Below are 18,322 nucleotides of genomic sequence, written 5' to 3' on the forward strand. Positions count from 1 at the left end.
ACTACCAGATGTGGATTGTTTTTTACCTGTGCTCCATTGACATCATGTGGATCACCAATTGTTTATACCATGGCCAGTACCCAGTAGTCGATATGTGCACAAATTTCAGGGGGGATGGTGGGGTCCTTATGGAGACAAACAATTTGATAGTGGCAACAGCATGGAGGGTAGGGGACCAGCTGTTTACCCTTTTGCTTATATTGTAACAGCACAAAGGTAATGCTATATTCAAAAGATATGCAAGTTAAGGATGTTAGGTATCAGATATTCCTGCCAATGCCCTGAACCAAGGCACTGTTCTCAGAATTGGAGTTGGTCCCTGCATTGCAGTAATGAAATTAGGAGCTACTGCAATACAAAATTCAGCACATACTAGCGTCCTGTGATCCTTAGTCAATTTTTTTATGGGTTTACATGAGAACGACACACAAAGGGCTTCCTCCCTTTGACGGTGACTACCTGCCATTTTGTTGCCTGGCAACATCCCGCTGAGGATGAAATGTAGCTTAATGTATGGCCTAATGTTTTTTTTACTAGCTAGCTATCTAATCTCTGTTTAATCTCTGTTTCTTTTTTTCCCCACTTCAAACAGTATAGGCTAAATTATAGAAAATAATCATTATGGCTTCTGACATTTCTCACACCTGTAGTTCTGCAGACCTACCTGCCCACCAGTCCATTTATAATAGCCAAAATAATATCATCAAGGTGTCATAGCCGCGTTGCAGGTTTTGCTGTGCCATCAACCAATAAAAAAACATGCATCCGTATCAATGCAGGCGCATGTGACACCCCCGCCCTCGGATTGTCTGTAAACTCCAGATGTGCTATATTCTTTAAAATGATTAAATATCAATAATAAGTAATAATTTTGGTGGAGGAAAGTAAAATTCACATTATTCGTCTCCACAACACATGATTGGCATTTCACAGTTCGTGCTCACTTCAAGAAATTTTTTGAAACTTTGTTGGTTGTGCCTCCTTCACCTGTCCTTTCATGGTGGGAAAACAAATTGTCGCGCTTTTAATGCAGGGGGCATATATTTGCATTTTAAAGAGTGAATCAGCACTAAATTTCCTTTCTTGAGCTGTAAACATGGTTATATGGCTTCTGTATAGTGAATAGCATTAATCATGTACTAATTAATTCCCAGCCCCAAGTAGAGATGGGTGACCCATTATCATACCCCTAAGGTCAAGGACCCCTCCCTGGGGTCCTGGGCCCCACCTTGGGAACCTCTAGCCTTGCCCAATGTCCTGCAGATGTGCAGTTTGTAAATGACCCAAGGACTGTTTTATTTCAAACCACTAGATGGAGACTCAGTTACACTGCCTTAGACAATGAACAGTTTAATATCTCCAGGCCTGCAGAGTCACATTGAGAAAAAGCACTGAGGTGATACCAGGGGCTCAAATTAGCAGAGAGTGGGTTAGAGGGGGGGTAGACAGAAATTCAGTGAGACTCAGACAGACCAAAGCGAGCCAAGTGAGTGTGTCGATTTGATTCCCTTCACAGTTTATCACTGAGTTTCATTCCCTCATCAGTTGATCAGGCACTAGCCGTCCATCATGGGAATGCTGAGGACATCGGTGGCCATTCTTCTTCATCTGGCTGTCTGTGTGGCGGTAAGAAATTTCTGCTAATTCTCACGCGTACGAAATTCAATACTATATCATGAGATTGCCAGTCTTAGCAGCCTGGAGCAGATCGAGACAGGAAAGATTCTCTAAGGGGTTTAACAAAAGTTGCGAGGTGGATTTGAGCTCATGATGCTGTAATAATCAATTATCTTAAATCTCCACCTCATACTAGAGGTTGTTTCATTTAATTTCCCCCCTCATGAATAAGTCCATAGTAATTGTACAAACAAATTGGAGGGATACTATACAAATATCACAGTAAAACTTTAAAATATCATACAGCTACAGTCCTACCACAGATACACTATGAGACCCTATAGGAATATTATAGCAATTTGAGAACAAAATGTACTGTATTGATTTGTCATTATTGCTAAATTGCCAATATTACATGCAGCCAATAGCAAGGAGTACAAAGGGTAAAAAAAAACAGACAACACAAAAAAGAATCATTACTGTATTCCTAGAAAATTCATGTATAATAAAGTGCTATATAAAGAAATACACTGGTGAGAATCCCTTTCCACCATAAATTCATATGTAAGTACTTTGTAAAAATATAAATCCCCACCCAATTTTCTTTCTGACCACCTAAAGGAGCATTCAAACCCTCACATTTTTTTAAACTTAGGCTTCCCAACTGGTCATGGAATCTTTGGAATATCGTAGAGTTTAGAGAGGTCAGGTGTATTCCAGACAGGGAAAGTCAGGGAATTTGATCAAATCACTGGGGAAGTCAGCCCAACAATAGTGGAAACAGACTGTTCAACCCTTTAGAAAAACATTAACAAACCAGGAGGGAAGAACATTTTTAGGTCATGGAAGCGCTCCAACATAGTTATGGAAAGTCATGGAAATTTCATGCAATATTACATCAATGCCACGGTGGGAATCCCATACACAGAACATTTTAGAATCTATTCTTTGTATATAGGTTCCATGTTTCGTCATTGGGTGTCTGATGACTGATTGGAAAATTGTTGACTGGTTCTAGGAGAGTTTGTGTCCTGGTACAAAACTCACTCCACTGACCACACTGGTGGAGTAAACCCCTCTAAAAGCAGAGGGAAACCCTGCTTATACAGTGTTTATGATCCATATAACCCCCCTCCCCCTCTCTGTCCAGGTCCCGGTGCCATGTGAGGAGTTAGTGGGCCGCCTGGAGGCAGAGATCCAGGAGCTGCTGGGAGTGATCAAGGACCAGCACCGCTACATCCAGGAGCTCCACAGCAGCCAGGCCCAGCAGCTGGAGCACATCCCCAACACACACCTCGGCACTGGTAACCAGTACAGAGGTAGGTAGAGACGTACGTGTTAGGTGTGTGTGTGTGTGTTAGTAACCCTTGTTCCTCCAGGCTCAGGTTATAGAGCTAGTACATGGGAGTGTGCATGTGCCAATGTGTTGTTCCTGTATGCCTGCCTATCTACCTACCTACCTTCCTACCTACCTACACACCTACCAGGTTACCTACACACAGGAAAATAAAGGTGTGAACTGGAACTGAAAATGGTTCTTCAGAAAGACCCTTTCTATAACCTTTTAATATCACAATGAACCATATGATTCTTTGGAATATTAAAAGGTTCTTAATTCTTAGTTATTGTATGGCAATATGTATGGCATATGGCAAGTGATGATGATAAATGGCATGATGTGAGGAGAAAATAATCAAACCCCTCCATACTATTCCCTTACAAAAAAGTACCATGGAAGTATGCTACTGGGTGGTATTTTCAGTTGTACCATGGTACTGGCTATGAAACAATATACCATGGTACATCCATGGTAACAGTCATGGACTACCATGGTACTATCACTGTACTTAAATAACACCATGTATTAAATAATACCATTTTGGTCGCTATCACATGGTACAGTACCATGGTATAGCATGGTTTGACCACGGCATCAACTATACTATCAAGGTAGTGACCAAAAACCATGGTAATACCATCATGTTTTTTCTATAGTATTGCCATGGTACTTTTTTGTAAGGGTTGTGCAATTGCAGATGAGGCTATACAAAGGCAGATAACCAAAAACACAATACAGGTGTTTAAGCAAAGGAGTGCAGAAATAGTTCTGTAAAGAACCTTGGTCTGAAAGGTAGAAGCAGAAATGATTCTTCTATGGCTTCACTCTGAAGAACCATTTTCAGCATCTTTATGTCTACCTACACACCTACCTAACTACATAACTAGCTACTCACCTCCCTATCTACCTACCTTGCTACCTAGCTTGATCTCCCTACCTACCTGGCTACTTAGCTACATACCTACCTAGCCAGTTAGCGAGCCACCTAACCACCCACCTACCTACTCACTTACCTACCTATCTACCTACTTCCCTTGCTACCTAGTTATCTACCTATACCTGCCCACCTAACATACCAATGGCCAATTCCAGACCCACACTCTTTAATGCAATTTCCAGTTTTTTTGTGTTTCCAGCTGAAAGGCAAGTGATGTGAAATCATATACGTTTGAGAAGCAAAATTGAAATTTATATCAAGGAGTATGTATGTCAGAATTGGAGATGGGTGTCCGAAATTGGCCACCATTACATTACCGACTTGGCTATCTAGACATCCACTTGCTCACATTTTGAGTATTTCACCCTGTGTGTATATGTGTGTATTCCTGTATCTTGGCCTATACTGCATAACCACTTACCTACCTTACCATACCGGCTACTAACCCACCTGCTCACGTACCTACCTGACCACCTTCTTTGTGTATTTATTATTAATCCTGTGTGTGTGTGTGTGTGTGTGTGTGTGCAGACTGTTCAGAGGTGTTTGCGGACGGTAACGTGGCCAGTGGGCTGTACGTGGTGCGGCCGGACGGCTCTCCCACGGCACTGAGCGTCTACTGCGACATGAACAACGGAGGAGGATGGACCGTCTTCCAGAGGAGGAGAGACGGCAGAGAGACCTTCGACAGGTCTGACAGGGAGAGAGTGAGAGTGTGTGTGTGTGTGTGTGTGTGTGTGTGTGTGACAGCCTTGCACACATACAAGCTACGGATTTACATTCTGCGTGTGCCAAGAAATTGGATGTGCATCCTATTTGTGTACGCATGTGCAACGAATGTGTGCACTGTATAGTGTGCTTGCATAACATGTGTGTATTGTGTGTGTGTGTGTGTGTGTGTGTGTGTGTGTGTCACAGGGCGTGGGTGGAGTACAAGCATGGATTTGGAGACCTCTTCTCCCCTGATGGAGAATTCTGGCTTGGCAATGACCCTTTACACTACCTCACCTCGCAAGGTGTGTTTATGAGTGTGTGTGTGTGTGTGTGTGTGTGTGTGTGTTTTGGGTGATTAGTCAGAAGTTATAGAATGGTGTGCAGGTCAATGGTTGCTTTCTCTCACCTTTTAGCTGCTAAAGCTAGCAGTGTGTTGTGCAGCACAGGTATATCAAATGTTGGTCTTGTTGGTATCGCAGCACATGGAGGCCATTTTGGCTCCTGGTGGCCTGTTTAACGCGGTGTTTTCTAGGTAACTACGACATGAGGGTCGACATGGAGGACTTTGAGGGTAATCAGCGCTATGCGGAGTACAAGAACTTTAAGGTGGACGACGAGAAGGTACTGCACACCGAGCCACACGGCAATAACATACGCATCTTGTCAAGTCATGTAGTCTCATAATCAGGCTTGAAGTCTTATTTTTCTTCAAACTGGTGAAAAATTCTGCCAAAGGTGTGAGATAATTCCTCCTTTTTCAGGATTTTGTGAAGGAAACAAGTGTCAGTATATCTGGAGGCAAGGCAGAATAAGGCAGATCACTCTACTAGTATCAAGAAAATGACGATTGAAGAAAACTCTTGAGACAAGTGGCTTTGCATTGGAAACAAGTGACATTATCTCACCCCCATTGTCTGACTGTCTTCCCCTCTCATTCTTTATCTGTCTTTTAACATCTCCCTCTCTTCTTTTCTCATAACAGTAGGTGGCTGGTATTTAGACTACATGATGTTATTTTGTGTTTTCGAGAACTCTTATGGCAGCAAGGACGTCTGTCTCCCTGTTTCTGCCTCCCTGACAGCTGTTCTCCGTCTCTTCCTCTCCATCTCTCCATCCCCTCTTCCTCTTCGTCTCTTCTCTCTTTCCCCTCCTTTTGCATTGCCCTCTTCTCTTCCTCCACTCCCTATTGTCCCCTTTCTCTCCTCTCCATCTCTCTCTCTCTCTCGCCTCCTCCAAATCTATTACCTCCCCTCCCTCTTTCCCATCTTCCTAGCTCCATTCCCTTATTATTCCATATTAGTCCAATATAATCTCTCTACTGATCTCTCTACTCTACTGATTCTGACCAGAATTTCATCAGTTGCTTCACTATGGAGCTACTTACATCTCTTTTGCCTCTCCAACACAGTCCTATTGGGCCAATGAACTCTCCAAAAATCAACCCCAAAAGCTTCAAAGCATGTCTTTTTCGATTGCTTGCTCTGTAATAAGACATGGAAATTATCCTATAAGCTCCTTTTTAACATCTTTTCCTAGCATTTCTCTCTTATATGATCAGTCTGACCGTTGCACTTCTTCTTATTGGTTGTTTATAACGTTGGTCATGTAGGAAATTAAGTTTATTTTACTTTTGCACTCATTGTAAGTCACTCTTAGAGTGACATCTAACTGGCTGCAAAGTAAATGTCCAAAAGCTCTTTAGTCATATAAAAGTATTCTAAAAGCTCTTTGGTCCATCCGACCACTCTCCTCTCAGGACCAGTACCAGCTCCATTTGGGAGAGTACAATGGGAATGCGGGGGACGCTCTGGTCGAGGCCCACGGCCTGCCCTCTGCGGGGCAGAAATGGACAGGTCCGGGGTCGGGGTCAGGCGGGGTAAAATTCAGCACCTACGACCAGCCGAACGACGACGGCAGTGAAAACGGCGCCGCCAAGTGTATCAGACACGACAAGTCAGGCTGGTGGTTTAGCAGGTAATAAATGGATGGCTTGAATTTTAGTCTGCCAGGTGCTTCCTATATCGTAGGAGCAAATGTTTTGTCTTCCAGCTAGTGGAGGAGAGATAAGGGACCAAAATTCTAAACGCCAATATATCCCTTTAACAGCAGCTACCGCAATAGGCCGGCCAGTTTGTCCTCTGTCTTCATGCCCTTTTCTCTCCGTTCTCCTCCTCCTCTTTCGTCCCAGGTGTGAGTCGGGGAACCCGAATGGCCATTACTACAAGGGACCGTACCAAGCGATGACCGAGGACGGGGTGGTGTGGTACACATGGCACGGTTGGTGGTACTCCATCAAATCCGTGGTCATGATGGTGCGAGCTGCCGACCTCGAGCATCCGCCGCCGGTCATCGGCCCGTTACCGGGACAACATAACCAGGGTAAAACGGCGGGGGGCGTCGGCGATCTCCCCCATGGGCGATAGGCGAAAAGCAAGGGAAGCTGAGGGAATGATTACTTTCTTTACTGTAACTGAGCAGCTTTCTCACGTACTTTTGAAGTCGGTAATTTTACTTTTACTTAAGCATGTTTTGACTGAAGTATTCTACTTTGCTATGTTTTACTTTGCATCTATTACGGAGACAATTTGTGAAACAAAGGTAAGGGAAAGTCAATGAGTGACCAAGCTCTTGGTCTTAGTCCATTTAGATTTAGAGAAGACACCACCAACACATCGATAAATTGTGTTGATTCAAGCTTTAGTTTGTAGATGCACTTGATTATGTAAAGTTGTTTTTTTTGTAATAAAAATAACCTAGTTAACTCTGTCTTCTCATTTTGCATTGCATGGAAAATATATCTAAATTAAAACTGCAAGCAGTGATGAGCGGGCCCTCGCCTCCGTGTGCAAGTCGGGGTGTGCTGCAGCCGCGGCGTCGTTACCGGACACTGACCGGTCGACGTGGCCCACACCGTGAAAATTCCATGTAAATCATGTGGTGATTGTCACGCAAGGCTTACTTCCTGTCGCCAGTAGGTGGCGCAATGTCTATGACTCTCAATCGGCCTGTAGATGTCCTCAGGTCTGGACTCTGGTGCAGCATGTGAAATCTGGTGCTGATCGGACAATGTACGCTCAAGTTCACACAACTTCCTGTCGCCAGTAGGTGGCGCTATGACTATAACCGAATATCAGCACGTAGATGTGGTCAGGCCTGGACACTAGTCAAACGTGTGAAGTTTGGGCCAGATTCGACCATGTACAGTCACGTTATAACCCACTTCCTGTTTCATGTCACCAGTAGGTGGCGCAATGCCTATGACTCCTAATCGGCCTGTAGATGTCCTCAGGCCTGGACTCTTGTCCAGCATGTGAAATCTGGTGCGAATCGGACAATGTACACTCAAGTTATGGCAGCTTCCTGTATCACGGCGAAACACCGAAATTCGCCGCGCCGTCAGGGCAACGCCGTGTGACGAAAACTCAAGCTTTTGATAACTTTTCATCGTGGAGGGCTTTTATACACGCTGACTAAGTTTGACGTGGATCTGATCAACCGCCTAGGAGGAGTTCGTTAAAGTACGAACCCTGCAAAGTCACACAGCTTCCTGTCGCCAGTAGGTGGCGCTATGACTATAACCGAATATCGGCACGTAGACGTGTTCAGGCCGGGACTCTCATCAAACGTGTGAAGTTTCGGCCAGATTTGACCATGTACAGGCCAGTTACAAGCCACTTCCTGTTTCGTGGCGAAACACGGAAATTCGACGCCACGCCACGCCCACGCCCTGTGACGAAAACTCAAGCTTTTGATAACTTTTCATCGTCCAGCTCTTTTATACACGCTGACCAAGTTTGACGCGGATCCGATGAACCGCCTAGGAGGAGTTTGTTAAAGTACGACACCTGCAAACGCCCAAAAACGCCCAAAAATGTCATAATCAATTCAAAATGGCCGACTTCCTGTCGGGTTTAGGCACATGGTACCTATGGACTTTTTTTTAAGTCTGGACATGATACACGTGCCTACCAAGTTTCGTACGTCTGGGGGAAACGTACGGCGAGGAGTATTTTTTTGAAATTTTGTAGGGGGCGCTATCGAGCCATTTTGCCACACCCATGCGCGAGACCCTTAAAATATATAATTTTTCACCACTTCTGATGCGTGTGCAAAGTTTCGCAACTTTTCGAGCACGTTTAGGCCCTCAAAAGTCCGATTTATTTGGCCTAAGAAAAATAATAATAATTCCTTCAGTTTCAATAGGGCTTCGCACGAAGTCGTGCTCGGGCCCTAATAACAAGGCAAGATTTTTATTTGTTTACACTGTGTTGGGTATGTACACTTCTCTACCCACAGGAAGTGATGAACCACAATTTAAGAGTGAAATCCAAACTGCCTCAGCAGCAGAGAAAGCTGCACTCACCAACATTTGATCTTTTCCTCTCTTGTCTCTTTGGTATCTTTGGTATAAAGCATCAAAGCGGCCGGGTTGGTAAACATGAGCGAGTTTACTGACATCACCTTGCAGGATTTCTGGGTACTGAAAGTTCAAATGTTTCAAACAGTTACCTCTCACTGCCACTTGGGGCCGCCATTGTGCAAAGTTGTCTAGTGTAGCTTTAAGTAATTCAGTAGCTTTTACTCAGAGAACATTTTAAATTAGCCACTTTTTAATGTTCCCCAAGTAGATGTTTGCACCAGCACTTGTACTTCTACTCAAGCAAAATTTAAACAAAGAAGCAGTTTTTAACAGATATTTTACTCTTTACTCTGATTCTCAACCTTTTTCATATCAAGGACCCCTAATTTAGTACAGATTAGGGCCACAGACCCCCATTTGGTGTGAGATTTTTTTCTCTCGCACCCAAATCTGATATTTGTATTGCTAGATATGATTTTTTCCAGAATTTCATGACTATCTGTATTGTAGGTATAGAGATAACAGTGAAACTATGATCAAAATAGTCATTCCTCTACATTCTCTAATTGTGTTAACTTCTTGTAAATGAAATAATGGTGAAGTTTAATAATTCATCAATTTGCTGGGGACCCCCTGGAACCCCCTCAAGGACTCCTGGTGGTCCCCGGACCCCATGTTGAGAACCACTGGCTTAAAGGACCTGGTGTCATTTTATATTCAATTTAGACTTACCAAGCTTCCCCCCCCCCTCAAGATATTTTTGGGTGAAACGTTTTTGTTTTTTTACGGCACTGCTAAATTATTGTGTTTGTGGAGACAAATTGTTTCATGATAATGCAAATTGTTTCAAGGTATTCATTTAAAGAAGCTTCTAGTTTCATGGTTATTTCTTGAACAAGTTGTACCAGCAAAAACAAGGAAATTTATTAGCCCATGCAATAAAATCACTCCGAGGGATCATGTCTCACACCTAGACCTCTCTATATACATTGTTGAAAGTGTACTTCATTTCATTTTATGCATTCTTTTCTACCAAACATTTGTTTTCATGTTGTATTTCTAATTTCTCGTGGCATTTTCCATTCTCTCTCTGGCAAATTGGCCCAGACTTTTCCCAATATCTCTTAGTTTAGATGAACACAATCTTGGAACAACAAATTCAGAACTGCAGCTTTGAGCAACATTTTAATAATTGAAATAAAACACAATGTAGATATGATCTGAGCTCATATTGTGTTTATTCTATGTCCAAAATAAAACGGAACATGGTACGCTGAGGCATTCTGGGTACATCTGAGGTTTATCGGGATAAACAACAGACAAAGTTATACTTTTTTTTTTCTGGATTCAGTAAATTCATAGAGGCCAGTTTCTATCAGGCGCAGATGAGTCTTAGTCTTGGACTTCAGAACTTTCTGTGGAAATAATTGCAATCCTCCCTGGCATGTTTGTGTTTGCCTACATTTAACCCAAAAGCAAAAGCCAGATAATTCATTTGTTAGGACTTAAGTTGGTCTAGGAATTGAACTGATCAGTCACCAGGTAAGTATCTTTGGTGATTTCAGTGGGTGAGGAGAAGGGTGAACCCCTCTGTTAATCAGAGATTTCAGGGAAAAATGAATGGAAAACAATATTTCTTTGCACAAAATATCAAACTGCATTTTAGACACTGGGTCCTGGACTAAGATTTCATTTGTATCTGAACCGGCCTGCTCAGACTTAACATCCAAGGGTGATTACATTCCACATTGTTGATTAAGGTAGAAGTTGTCAGGAACTCACGAGGGGGAACAGATATAGGATTGACATTTCATTAGTTCATGACAGTTCATATATTCAGAATAACACACTCTGAACATTTGTTTCTCGTTTGCCCGTCGAGGACATGCAGTTCATCCACTTCCTCCAGAGGTCCGTAGCGGATCAGTGATTGAGCTTCGCTCTTTGGGAGAAAAAAAAACAAACCCACGCTCTTTAAAAGAAGGGGGAAAAGGAGAAAGAATCCACGCTAATCCGCCAAGAAGTACCCGTCATTTTCGGATTTGCCAAACCCAAACACGTTTCTTTGAGTTCCTTCCCACAAGCCTGCGTGCCCCACACGTCCAAGGTCGTTTCTCACCCGTCTCTTTAGAATGCGAGGGTGTTAAAGCACAGGATGGAAAAACTATACAAAAAAGAAAAAAAAAGGTAAGGATAGTCAAAATGAGAATGAGACGCTATGTACAGACCCTGAGGTGTGCCTGGTATTTTATCTTCCTTCAGAAAAAGGAGAAACGTTCATTGGAGAGCCAGGCGTTTGGTAGACAGACAGAGAGACTGATAGAGAGCGAGGCCAGTCCCACGCTCAGAAGTTAAGTGCATCGGTGCCACTGCAATGTCTTTTCGCTTTCAAAACAAGCGTCTTTGATGCGACCCGTTTCATTCAACATGTACAAGTTCGTCATGGGATTAATATCCAGAGCAGAGCGATACTGCAGCGATTGAAAGTCTCTCTGTCTCTGTATTTGGAATAGCTTTGATCCTTGAGAGGCTGGAGAGGGAGGAGAGATGGGGAGGTCGGGGGGGGGGGACCCGGGGAGCGTCTGTCGGGGGATGCCGCGGGGCTATCTGGGCGATGCGGCGGCGGCGGGGAAGGAGGCGGAGTTCCGCGGCGAGGGGAAGGGCGAGGTGGGCGAGAGGCGGCGGGGGCTCGCCAGCAGGTCGCCGTTGTGCAGCTTCCACAGCAGCTCCTCGTTCTCCATGGACAGACGCTTGTTCACCTTGGACTCTTTCTGCAGCGTCTGCTGGAGCATGGCCTGCTCGCTGGACAGCTGCCTGCAGGGGGAGACGGAGGGCAGAGGGTGTGATGGGCTGCCAGGTGATGCAACAGGCCCTCTGGCGGCCATATTGGATTGCCTTCTTGGCAACAATAGCTGAGAACAGCTGATTGCTAAACCTAAGACTTTTTCTGATTCAGAAACTGCTAGCTAGCTGCAGTATCTGGTCACCAAACTATCACTGTCCTGTTAACAACTCTTATTTGCTCAAGTTACTTAGCTACTAGTTGTACATTAGCATTAGTTGCTTTGCTAACTTATCTTGCTGGCCAATAATAAAACAAGTTAACCTGGATAAGTCAACAGTTTCTAAAGGGGCTAAAGAAACAAATCCACTTTATCAGACTATTCACTTATACTTAGAATGTTACTGAATGGAGCTACAGCCACACTACAATATCTTTTAAAGTATCTCTCTTTTTCTAGCCTGGTTGCTGTATATTTAGCCGTTGTTATAAAACCCCACCCATGTGATAACTCAAGGAAGGTTAAACCAAACGCTTGGTCTGATGGAAACGCACAGAAACGGAGGCAGATAGAGGCAGATTGTCGTTGGATACTGATGGGAGAAGTCAGATGCAGAGAGAGAGAGAGAGAGAGAGAGAGAGGGAGAAATCCTGCTGCAAGAGCAGATGGCAAAACTGACGCCTCTGCAGAGCGATGAGTCACTTTCTCACTCACTCCCACACACACACACACACACACACACAAACGCAGGAGCACGTACTTGGAGAGCGCAGCGTGTTTGTCCATCCTGGCTTTGTAGTCCTCGTTCTCCTGTTGGACCTTCGTCAGACACTCCTCTAGCTTCACATTACTCTCCACCTGGAACACACACACACACACACACACACAATATATTGGTTTGAAGTATTCCGTGTTTCTGTTCACATTTAGACTATGGGACACTAAAACTCTGCATTGACACCCAGGATGATAAAATGTGATACTAACATATTCATACATACATGCGTGGAATGTGATCACAATGTTGTATTAGCATTGATTCAGGTTAAGGGCTTCCCATAGACAACCAGTGTTCAATTGATCAATCCTACAATAAATACGTAATCAATCAGACTGCATCATCGGAGGTGGATCACACTGGACTGGACCAGGTCAGATCAATATCCTCCTATACAGCAGCCTAACCCGTTGGTGTCTTTGTGAGATAAGCATATGTGTTTGTCTGCTCCCCTCCCTCACCAGTTTGTCCATCTCCATGAGCTTCTTCTCCTTCTGGTGCAGCTGGTTGTTCTTGATCTCCAGCACCACCTTCAGACTCTCCAGCTCCTGCTCCAGGTAAACGGTGTGGGAGTCCTTCTGCCGACGGGGAGCAGGAAAGGGACAGGGAGTTAGGTTAGGCCAGATGAGACTTTGATGATCCCTGCGAGGGGGAACCAGCACATGAAGCTGGTTTGGCGTGTCCATATTTTCTGGACACGCCCCTACTTCCATCTGCTACATGCTACTTCCATAGATTCTTTCTAAGTGATATACATGTTTTACTATTACTCTTATTATCCATTTCCTTGCACATTTCTGATATGTGTCCTCAGTAGTGACAGTGCAGTTAGACTCGGTGTGATGCCATCCCAGACCAGCAGAGGGCAGCCATGTTCAGCAGGAGAGCAAATCTATCCAGCTCCTCCAGGACGGTTCACTGCTCTTCGGTTCTCATGCCGGTGGTTTTAGCTCACTGTGCACATTAGGGTAAGGATGACGATTTCCATATTACTCACCAGGTTCTTGTCGGTGAGTATCCGCCGCCTCCTCTCCTCCTCCGCTCTCAGCTTCTCGTTCAGGGCCTCCTTCTCCGATGACAGCTCTGCTATTTTCTCCTGGTGGGGAGGAAGGGAGGGAGGGAGGGAAAGAGGTACAGAGGGAAGAGGAGTGGGAGTTCATCTTCGGTGTTCAGTGTTCATCTAATGAAGTAGCTGCTTTTTTTCCACAAGTGGGGTTTACCAAGGCCAGCACACAGTGAGATTAAAACCACTTTGTGTGGATCGCAAACTGTCGTTTTCTTGGCAATTGAACTTGGCAAAAGGGATCATTAATGGAGTTTTGGGGAAAATGCATTACAGAGGTGTGACCAAGTCAACTTTGCTCCATGTTAGCTCCTTGCTAAATGTAGAACAGCAAGTCAAGCCAGAACAAATCAAGTGTACAGTATCAATTTAATATCTTAAAGAAAACTAAATATCTAGGACTTTTCAATGCAATATGGTTTTAATAGGATAAAAACTTAAGAGCTAAGAGCATCTTGATTTCTATAATCAGTTTCAACTTCAACAAATTCAATCATTCCATACAAATTCAGAAAACAGAATTGAAATTCAGTCGTCTGCTGGAACAAATCTCATCACTTTCAATCTGAGTCATTTACACAAACACAAGATCTCAAGTCGAGACTTTAGAAACCTTTTCAAGTCATCAGAGTACAAGTCAGAGTCAAGTCCCGAGTCACCAGAACCCAAGTCAAGTCAAGTCTCAAGTCTTCTCTCCATGCGTCAAGTCAAGTCTCAAGCAATTCAAACTGTGACTCGAGTCCCCGCCTCTGATGCATTACATATTTAAAAAGTGATTTTGTTGGCAATATGTGTATTCAAATGTAGGAGGGGGGGGGGGGTCTTTTTGGCTCCCAACATAACATTCTGACATACCGGACGACAGTATTTCATTTGACCGATGTTAAATTGCAGGGAATACAGTTATGGAATGCTATGGTATCACAGCAGAGCCAATAGATTCCTACTAAATTATAATTTCCCCGTCAAAAACCATCAGCGGCTTTTCCAGAATAATTTAGGGAGTCAGTTTTAATCTTCCAACGAACCAACAGCCGGGGAAAAAAAACACTGAACCTCTTAACTGCTCACTTGTTGGATAAGAGCATCGGTGACATTACTGAAATGCAAATATAGTATATATAGTATATACTCAGTGTTTCAAAAGTAAGTATACGCATTTCCAGGTACATGCATTATTTATGGACTATTGGATGTTGAACTGCTTTGTTAAAATGACTAGATGAGCTAAAAATGGCAAAGATGATACAGCTAGTTTTATGTTTATTAAAAATGGTATATCTGCTTTTGTATTAATGTATGTATTAATACATGAGAGTCCCTTACAGAGAGAGAGGCTTCGGTCTCCTTCAGCGTTTTCTCCAGGTTCTGCAGGTCTGTCTGCTGGGTCATCTTCAGCTCTGGATGAACACACACACACACACACACACACACGCAAAGGTATTAGCACCAAGAATGATAATATTACATCTTTGCTTTAGGCCTGGAATTGGAAAATATTTCACTTTTTCATTATCTACCACTTTAAAGTGCTTGCCATCTCTGTTGCTGTCCTTGACATACCTTCTACGGAGGTCTCATGCTGCTGTTTGAGCGACTCCATCTTCTGGCTGTGACTCGCTTCCCGGTTCTTCCTCTCTGCTTCCTGTCGGCTCCTCAGCTCCTCCACCTGGAGACCGCAGCCAAAAAGGTGACAATACGTATCGTGGGGCAAGAAAAATTAATAGTCATATCGGCTCCATGTTATTCTGCTGTAGGAATCACAAATGAGACGCTGGACCATCACAGTTTCACAAGCTCTCCATCCATATTATGTTATTTGCACTTTGTGATGACATTTTTAAATTGTTTACATTCTCGCAGCCAATGCCACTTCTAGACAGATTTGTGTCTCAGAAACAATATCCCCATATCATGTATTCCATCGTATTGTGAGATAAGCATATGGTCGATACTGAACTTAAACTACTCAAACTCACTGTTCATTAAAAAGGCAGAAATGGATGAAAAGCACTGAAGCCTCCAGTGTGATGACTGTGACTAGAAAATTACTTCAACCTCCCATCTTCTACATGCTGCAGTGTGTTTGACTGCAATCAACGGCATCAGAGATGTAACCATGGCGATGGTCATAAATCTCCGGTAGAGATTTTTTGTTTATGAGCAGCTGGGCGGTGTGTGCTAATGCCAGTGGGAGAGAGAATGTGTGTGTGTGTGTGTGTGTGTGTGTGTGAGTGATTCAGAAAGCCAAACATAACGACGATGCTCTTTTCTAAAGGCTCTCAGGCAGCCATCTTGGGTGTGCAGCAGTGGGTTATTCTATAATCAGATCCACATATCGAATGTCATGCTGCAATGCCGTCTTTGTTTGCCGTTCGTGTTCAGCTCTGCAATTATTTCATAATAAAAGCTGATTTTATGGGAGAGAGACGTAAGAGGGAAAAAATTTTACGAGACAAGCGCGCAACAACTTGTTAAACGCACATCGGGAGTAATTGTAATAATGTGGAGAATGCATGACATTTGATAAAGTGTGTGTATGAGTGTGTGTGTGTGTGTGTGTGTGTCGGTATGTGCTCTGACCTGTTGCTCCATTAGCGTCCGACATTTGTCAGCCTCCTCCTGGTATGTCTGGTGGACTTTGTCCCACTCCGTTTGGTAGAAACTCCTCAATCTGAGACAAACGAGCCAAAACATTGGCACAATTATAGACAAAAAACAAACAAACAAACAAAAAAACAAATGGAATCAATGGCGGCGTTCATTTCCTGACCCTTCATCGTCTCTACTGTAGAGCTTTTTATAGGAAAAACCTCATCCGTCAGTTAGAACCCTAACCCTAGCTCCATGGCGCGTCGGCTAGAGGTCAGTACCTGTTCTCCAGCTGCACCAGCTCCTCCCTGTGCTGCTCCTCCAGGCTCTTCAAGGCCTCCTCCAAGCTGACGCGCACCTCCTCCTTCTCCTTCTGCAGACGGTCGCAGCACTGGGACGACGAGACTGGGCAGAGAGAAGAGGAGGAGGAGAAAAGAGTTATTCTGTTGCACTTTAGACCGGAGTTCTCGTGTCGAGCATCTCCAAAAAAAAAGATTGATAGGATTTTTGCCCCGAAAGACACAACCGTTGTCATGTGGGGACCCGTCAGAAGCAGGTCTGTGGGCCATTTTGGTAGCTCGACCCATAGTTTAAGAAACCGGGCTTTAGTGAATCTCTTGACACATTCCTACTGGCCTGATCCCTAATCCAAACATTAATACAAGGATAGACCAAAGTATGGAAAGCTGAAGCATGGTATTAGAGCACGGAGCTACAAAAAGCACCTTTTTTATACTGATGCACTGCAAAAATATACATCTGAAGTTATTTAGTGCAGTACTGTGCAAATGAAGTGTGAGAATTTCACTTGTTTCCAAAGCGAGTCAAGATTCAAGAATATTCTTGACTCAAGTGTTAAGTCTCTTGATAATCCTAAAATGGGCCACCTCATTTTAAGATTGTGTCATTTCAGAAAATGTTCAAAACAAGTGAAACTGCCCTGGAAAATGTTGAATTATCTCACATTTGGCAGATGTTTTTCCCCCACTTGTTTTCAGGAAAACAAGGTTTTAAGACTCTATGCTAGTCCAAATGACTTGTTGAAGAGGATGGGAATCGGCTACTTATTACACAACGTATAGGAAATCCATGTGAGGGCAGGATTTGGGTGGCTTGGGAACCAGATGAGGCCCGGAGACATCAATGAGCTACTTATTTCAGTATTTCTGTTTTAAAACCATCATCTACAGTGTGAGAGCCAACGCACGCAGCAATACAACGCAGCGGTCACATCGCATTATGTCAGCGTGAAGACGAGAATGCGGATTGTGTTGGGATGGGACATGCCTCGAGGAGTCAGTGTTTCAACAGGTAATGAGCAGCAGATTTTCTCTGTGCGTGTGTGAGTGTGTGTGCGTTTGTGTCCTTCAGCATTCCCTGACAACCGCATTCCAGTTTAATTACTCGTACGGCAGACGTGCGATCCAACCCCAAAAACATCTGCAAGTCAACTCGGAGGTATGCGGCAGGGTTCACTCCTCTCATGACTAACTTCTCCTCTCGCAAGCACATGCATGCTTCCCTCTCTGTTTCTACCTACCGTCACATGCCATATTGGTTTAAGACATTTGCGAATGTGAAATATCTGGGAAAATGGCCACATAAAACGATAAAACATCTGCCGACAATCTCTGTATTCACTGCTTATTGGTTACAGGTTGATACTTACAAAAAAAGCACTGCAAGTCAAACTCCTGTTTTGCTTAACTTGTTGGGAGAGTTGGACATATTTTTGGACATGGTCTTAAGTTCTAACCATGCTTGTTAGCTTGTAACTGTGGATCTTAGCTCTCACACAATGTGAAAGCGTTAAATACATTACGTTTTGGGAGACTGACCTGTTGGTCAAATTTACCCATTAAGTAATGGCAACAAAGAAACCACAATCATCCACCTGTAGCCTATTGTTGGCCCGAGCGCTCTATGCCAGAGGTTCTCAACCTTTTTCATATGAAGGACCCCTAATTTAGTTCACGTTAGAGCCACGGACCCCCATTTAATGAGATTTTGTCTCTCGGACCCAAATCTGAGAATATTTTTTTTGTTAGATATGATTTTTGTATTGTAGGTAGAGAGATAACAGTGAAACTATGATCAAAATAGTCATTCTTCTACACTGTCTAATTGTGTTCACTTCTT

At 43.7% G+C, this 18,322-nt stretch overlaps 2 protein-coding genes across 2 annotated transcripts in view; one reads left to right on the forward strand and one right to left on the reverse strand.

Annotated features, from left to right (window-relative positions):
- The first annotated feature begins 1,569 nt into the window (after window positions 1-1,569).
- Window positions 1,570-7,030, forward strand: LOC139655366 (fibrinogen-like protein 1). Its single transcript, XM_071532756.1, has 7 exons — window positions 1,570-1,626; window positions 2,768-2,936; window positions 4,425-4,584; window positions 4,812-4,909; window positions 5,140-5,228; window positions 6,364-6,581; window positions 6,796-7,030. The coding sequence occupies exons 1-7, from the start codon at window positions 1,570-1,572 to the stop codon at window positions 7,028-7,030; spliced, it is 1,026 nt and encodes a 341-aa protein (XP_071388857.1).
- Window positions 7,031-10,188: 3,158 nt separating this feature from the next.
- The window catches only part of LOC139655367 (microtubule-associated tumor suppressor 1 homolog A-like), a 40,828-nt gene continuing 32,694 nt past the window's right edge, over window positions 10,189-18,322 (reverse strand). The window contains exons 8-15 of the mRNA XM_071532757.1: window positions 16,465-16,588; window positions 16,175-16,265; window positions 15,155-15,260; window positions 14,918-14,991; window positions 13,526-13,624; window positions 12,990-13,106; window positions 12,511-12,608; window positions 10,189-11,781 (exon numbers count right to left, since the gene is read on the reverse strand). Of these exons, the coding sequence (XP_071388858.1) occupies window positions 11,571-11,781; window positions 12,511-12,608; window positions 12,990-13,106; window positions 13,526-13,624; window positions 14,918-14,991; window positions 15,155-15,260; window positions 16,175-16,265; window positions 16,465-16,588 (920 nt within the window). The 3' untranslated portion in view covers window positions 10,189-11,570. The remainder of the gene's footprint in view (window positions 11,782-12,510; window positions 12,609-12,989; window positions 13,107-13,525; window positions 13,625-14,917; window positions 14,992-15,154; window positions 15,261-16,174; window positions 16,266-16,464; window positions 16,589-18,322) is intronic.

This window comes from Centroberyx affinis, unplaced genomic scaffold, assembly GCF_046629955.1.
Source record: "Centroberyx affinis isolate AG114_WGS23_722 - 3 ecotype Tasmania unplaced genomic scaffold, CSIRO-AGI_Caff_v1 ptg002241l_1, whole genome shotgun sequence".
Taxonomy (NCBI): Eukaryota; Metazoa; Chordata; class Actinopteri; order Beryciformes; family Berycidae; genus Centroberyx; species Centroberyx affinis.

Bases quoted from the DNA above. Each gene is read 5' to 3' on its own strand.
- LOC139655366 (XM_071532756.1), top strand. From the start codon at position 1,570: ATGGGAATGCTGAGGACATCGGTGGCCATTCTTCTTCATCTGGCTGTC. The intron at 5,229-6,363 runs GTACTGCACACC...CTCTCCTCTCAG, and splicing joins TTAAGGTGGACGACGAGAAG to GACCAGTACCAGCTCCATTT. The intron at 6,582-6,795 runs GTAATAAATGGA...CTTTCGTCCCAG, and splicing joins TCAGGCTGGTGGTTTAGCAG to GTGTGAGTCGGGGAACCCGA.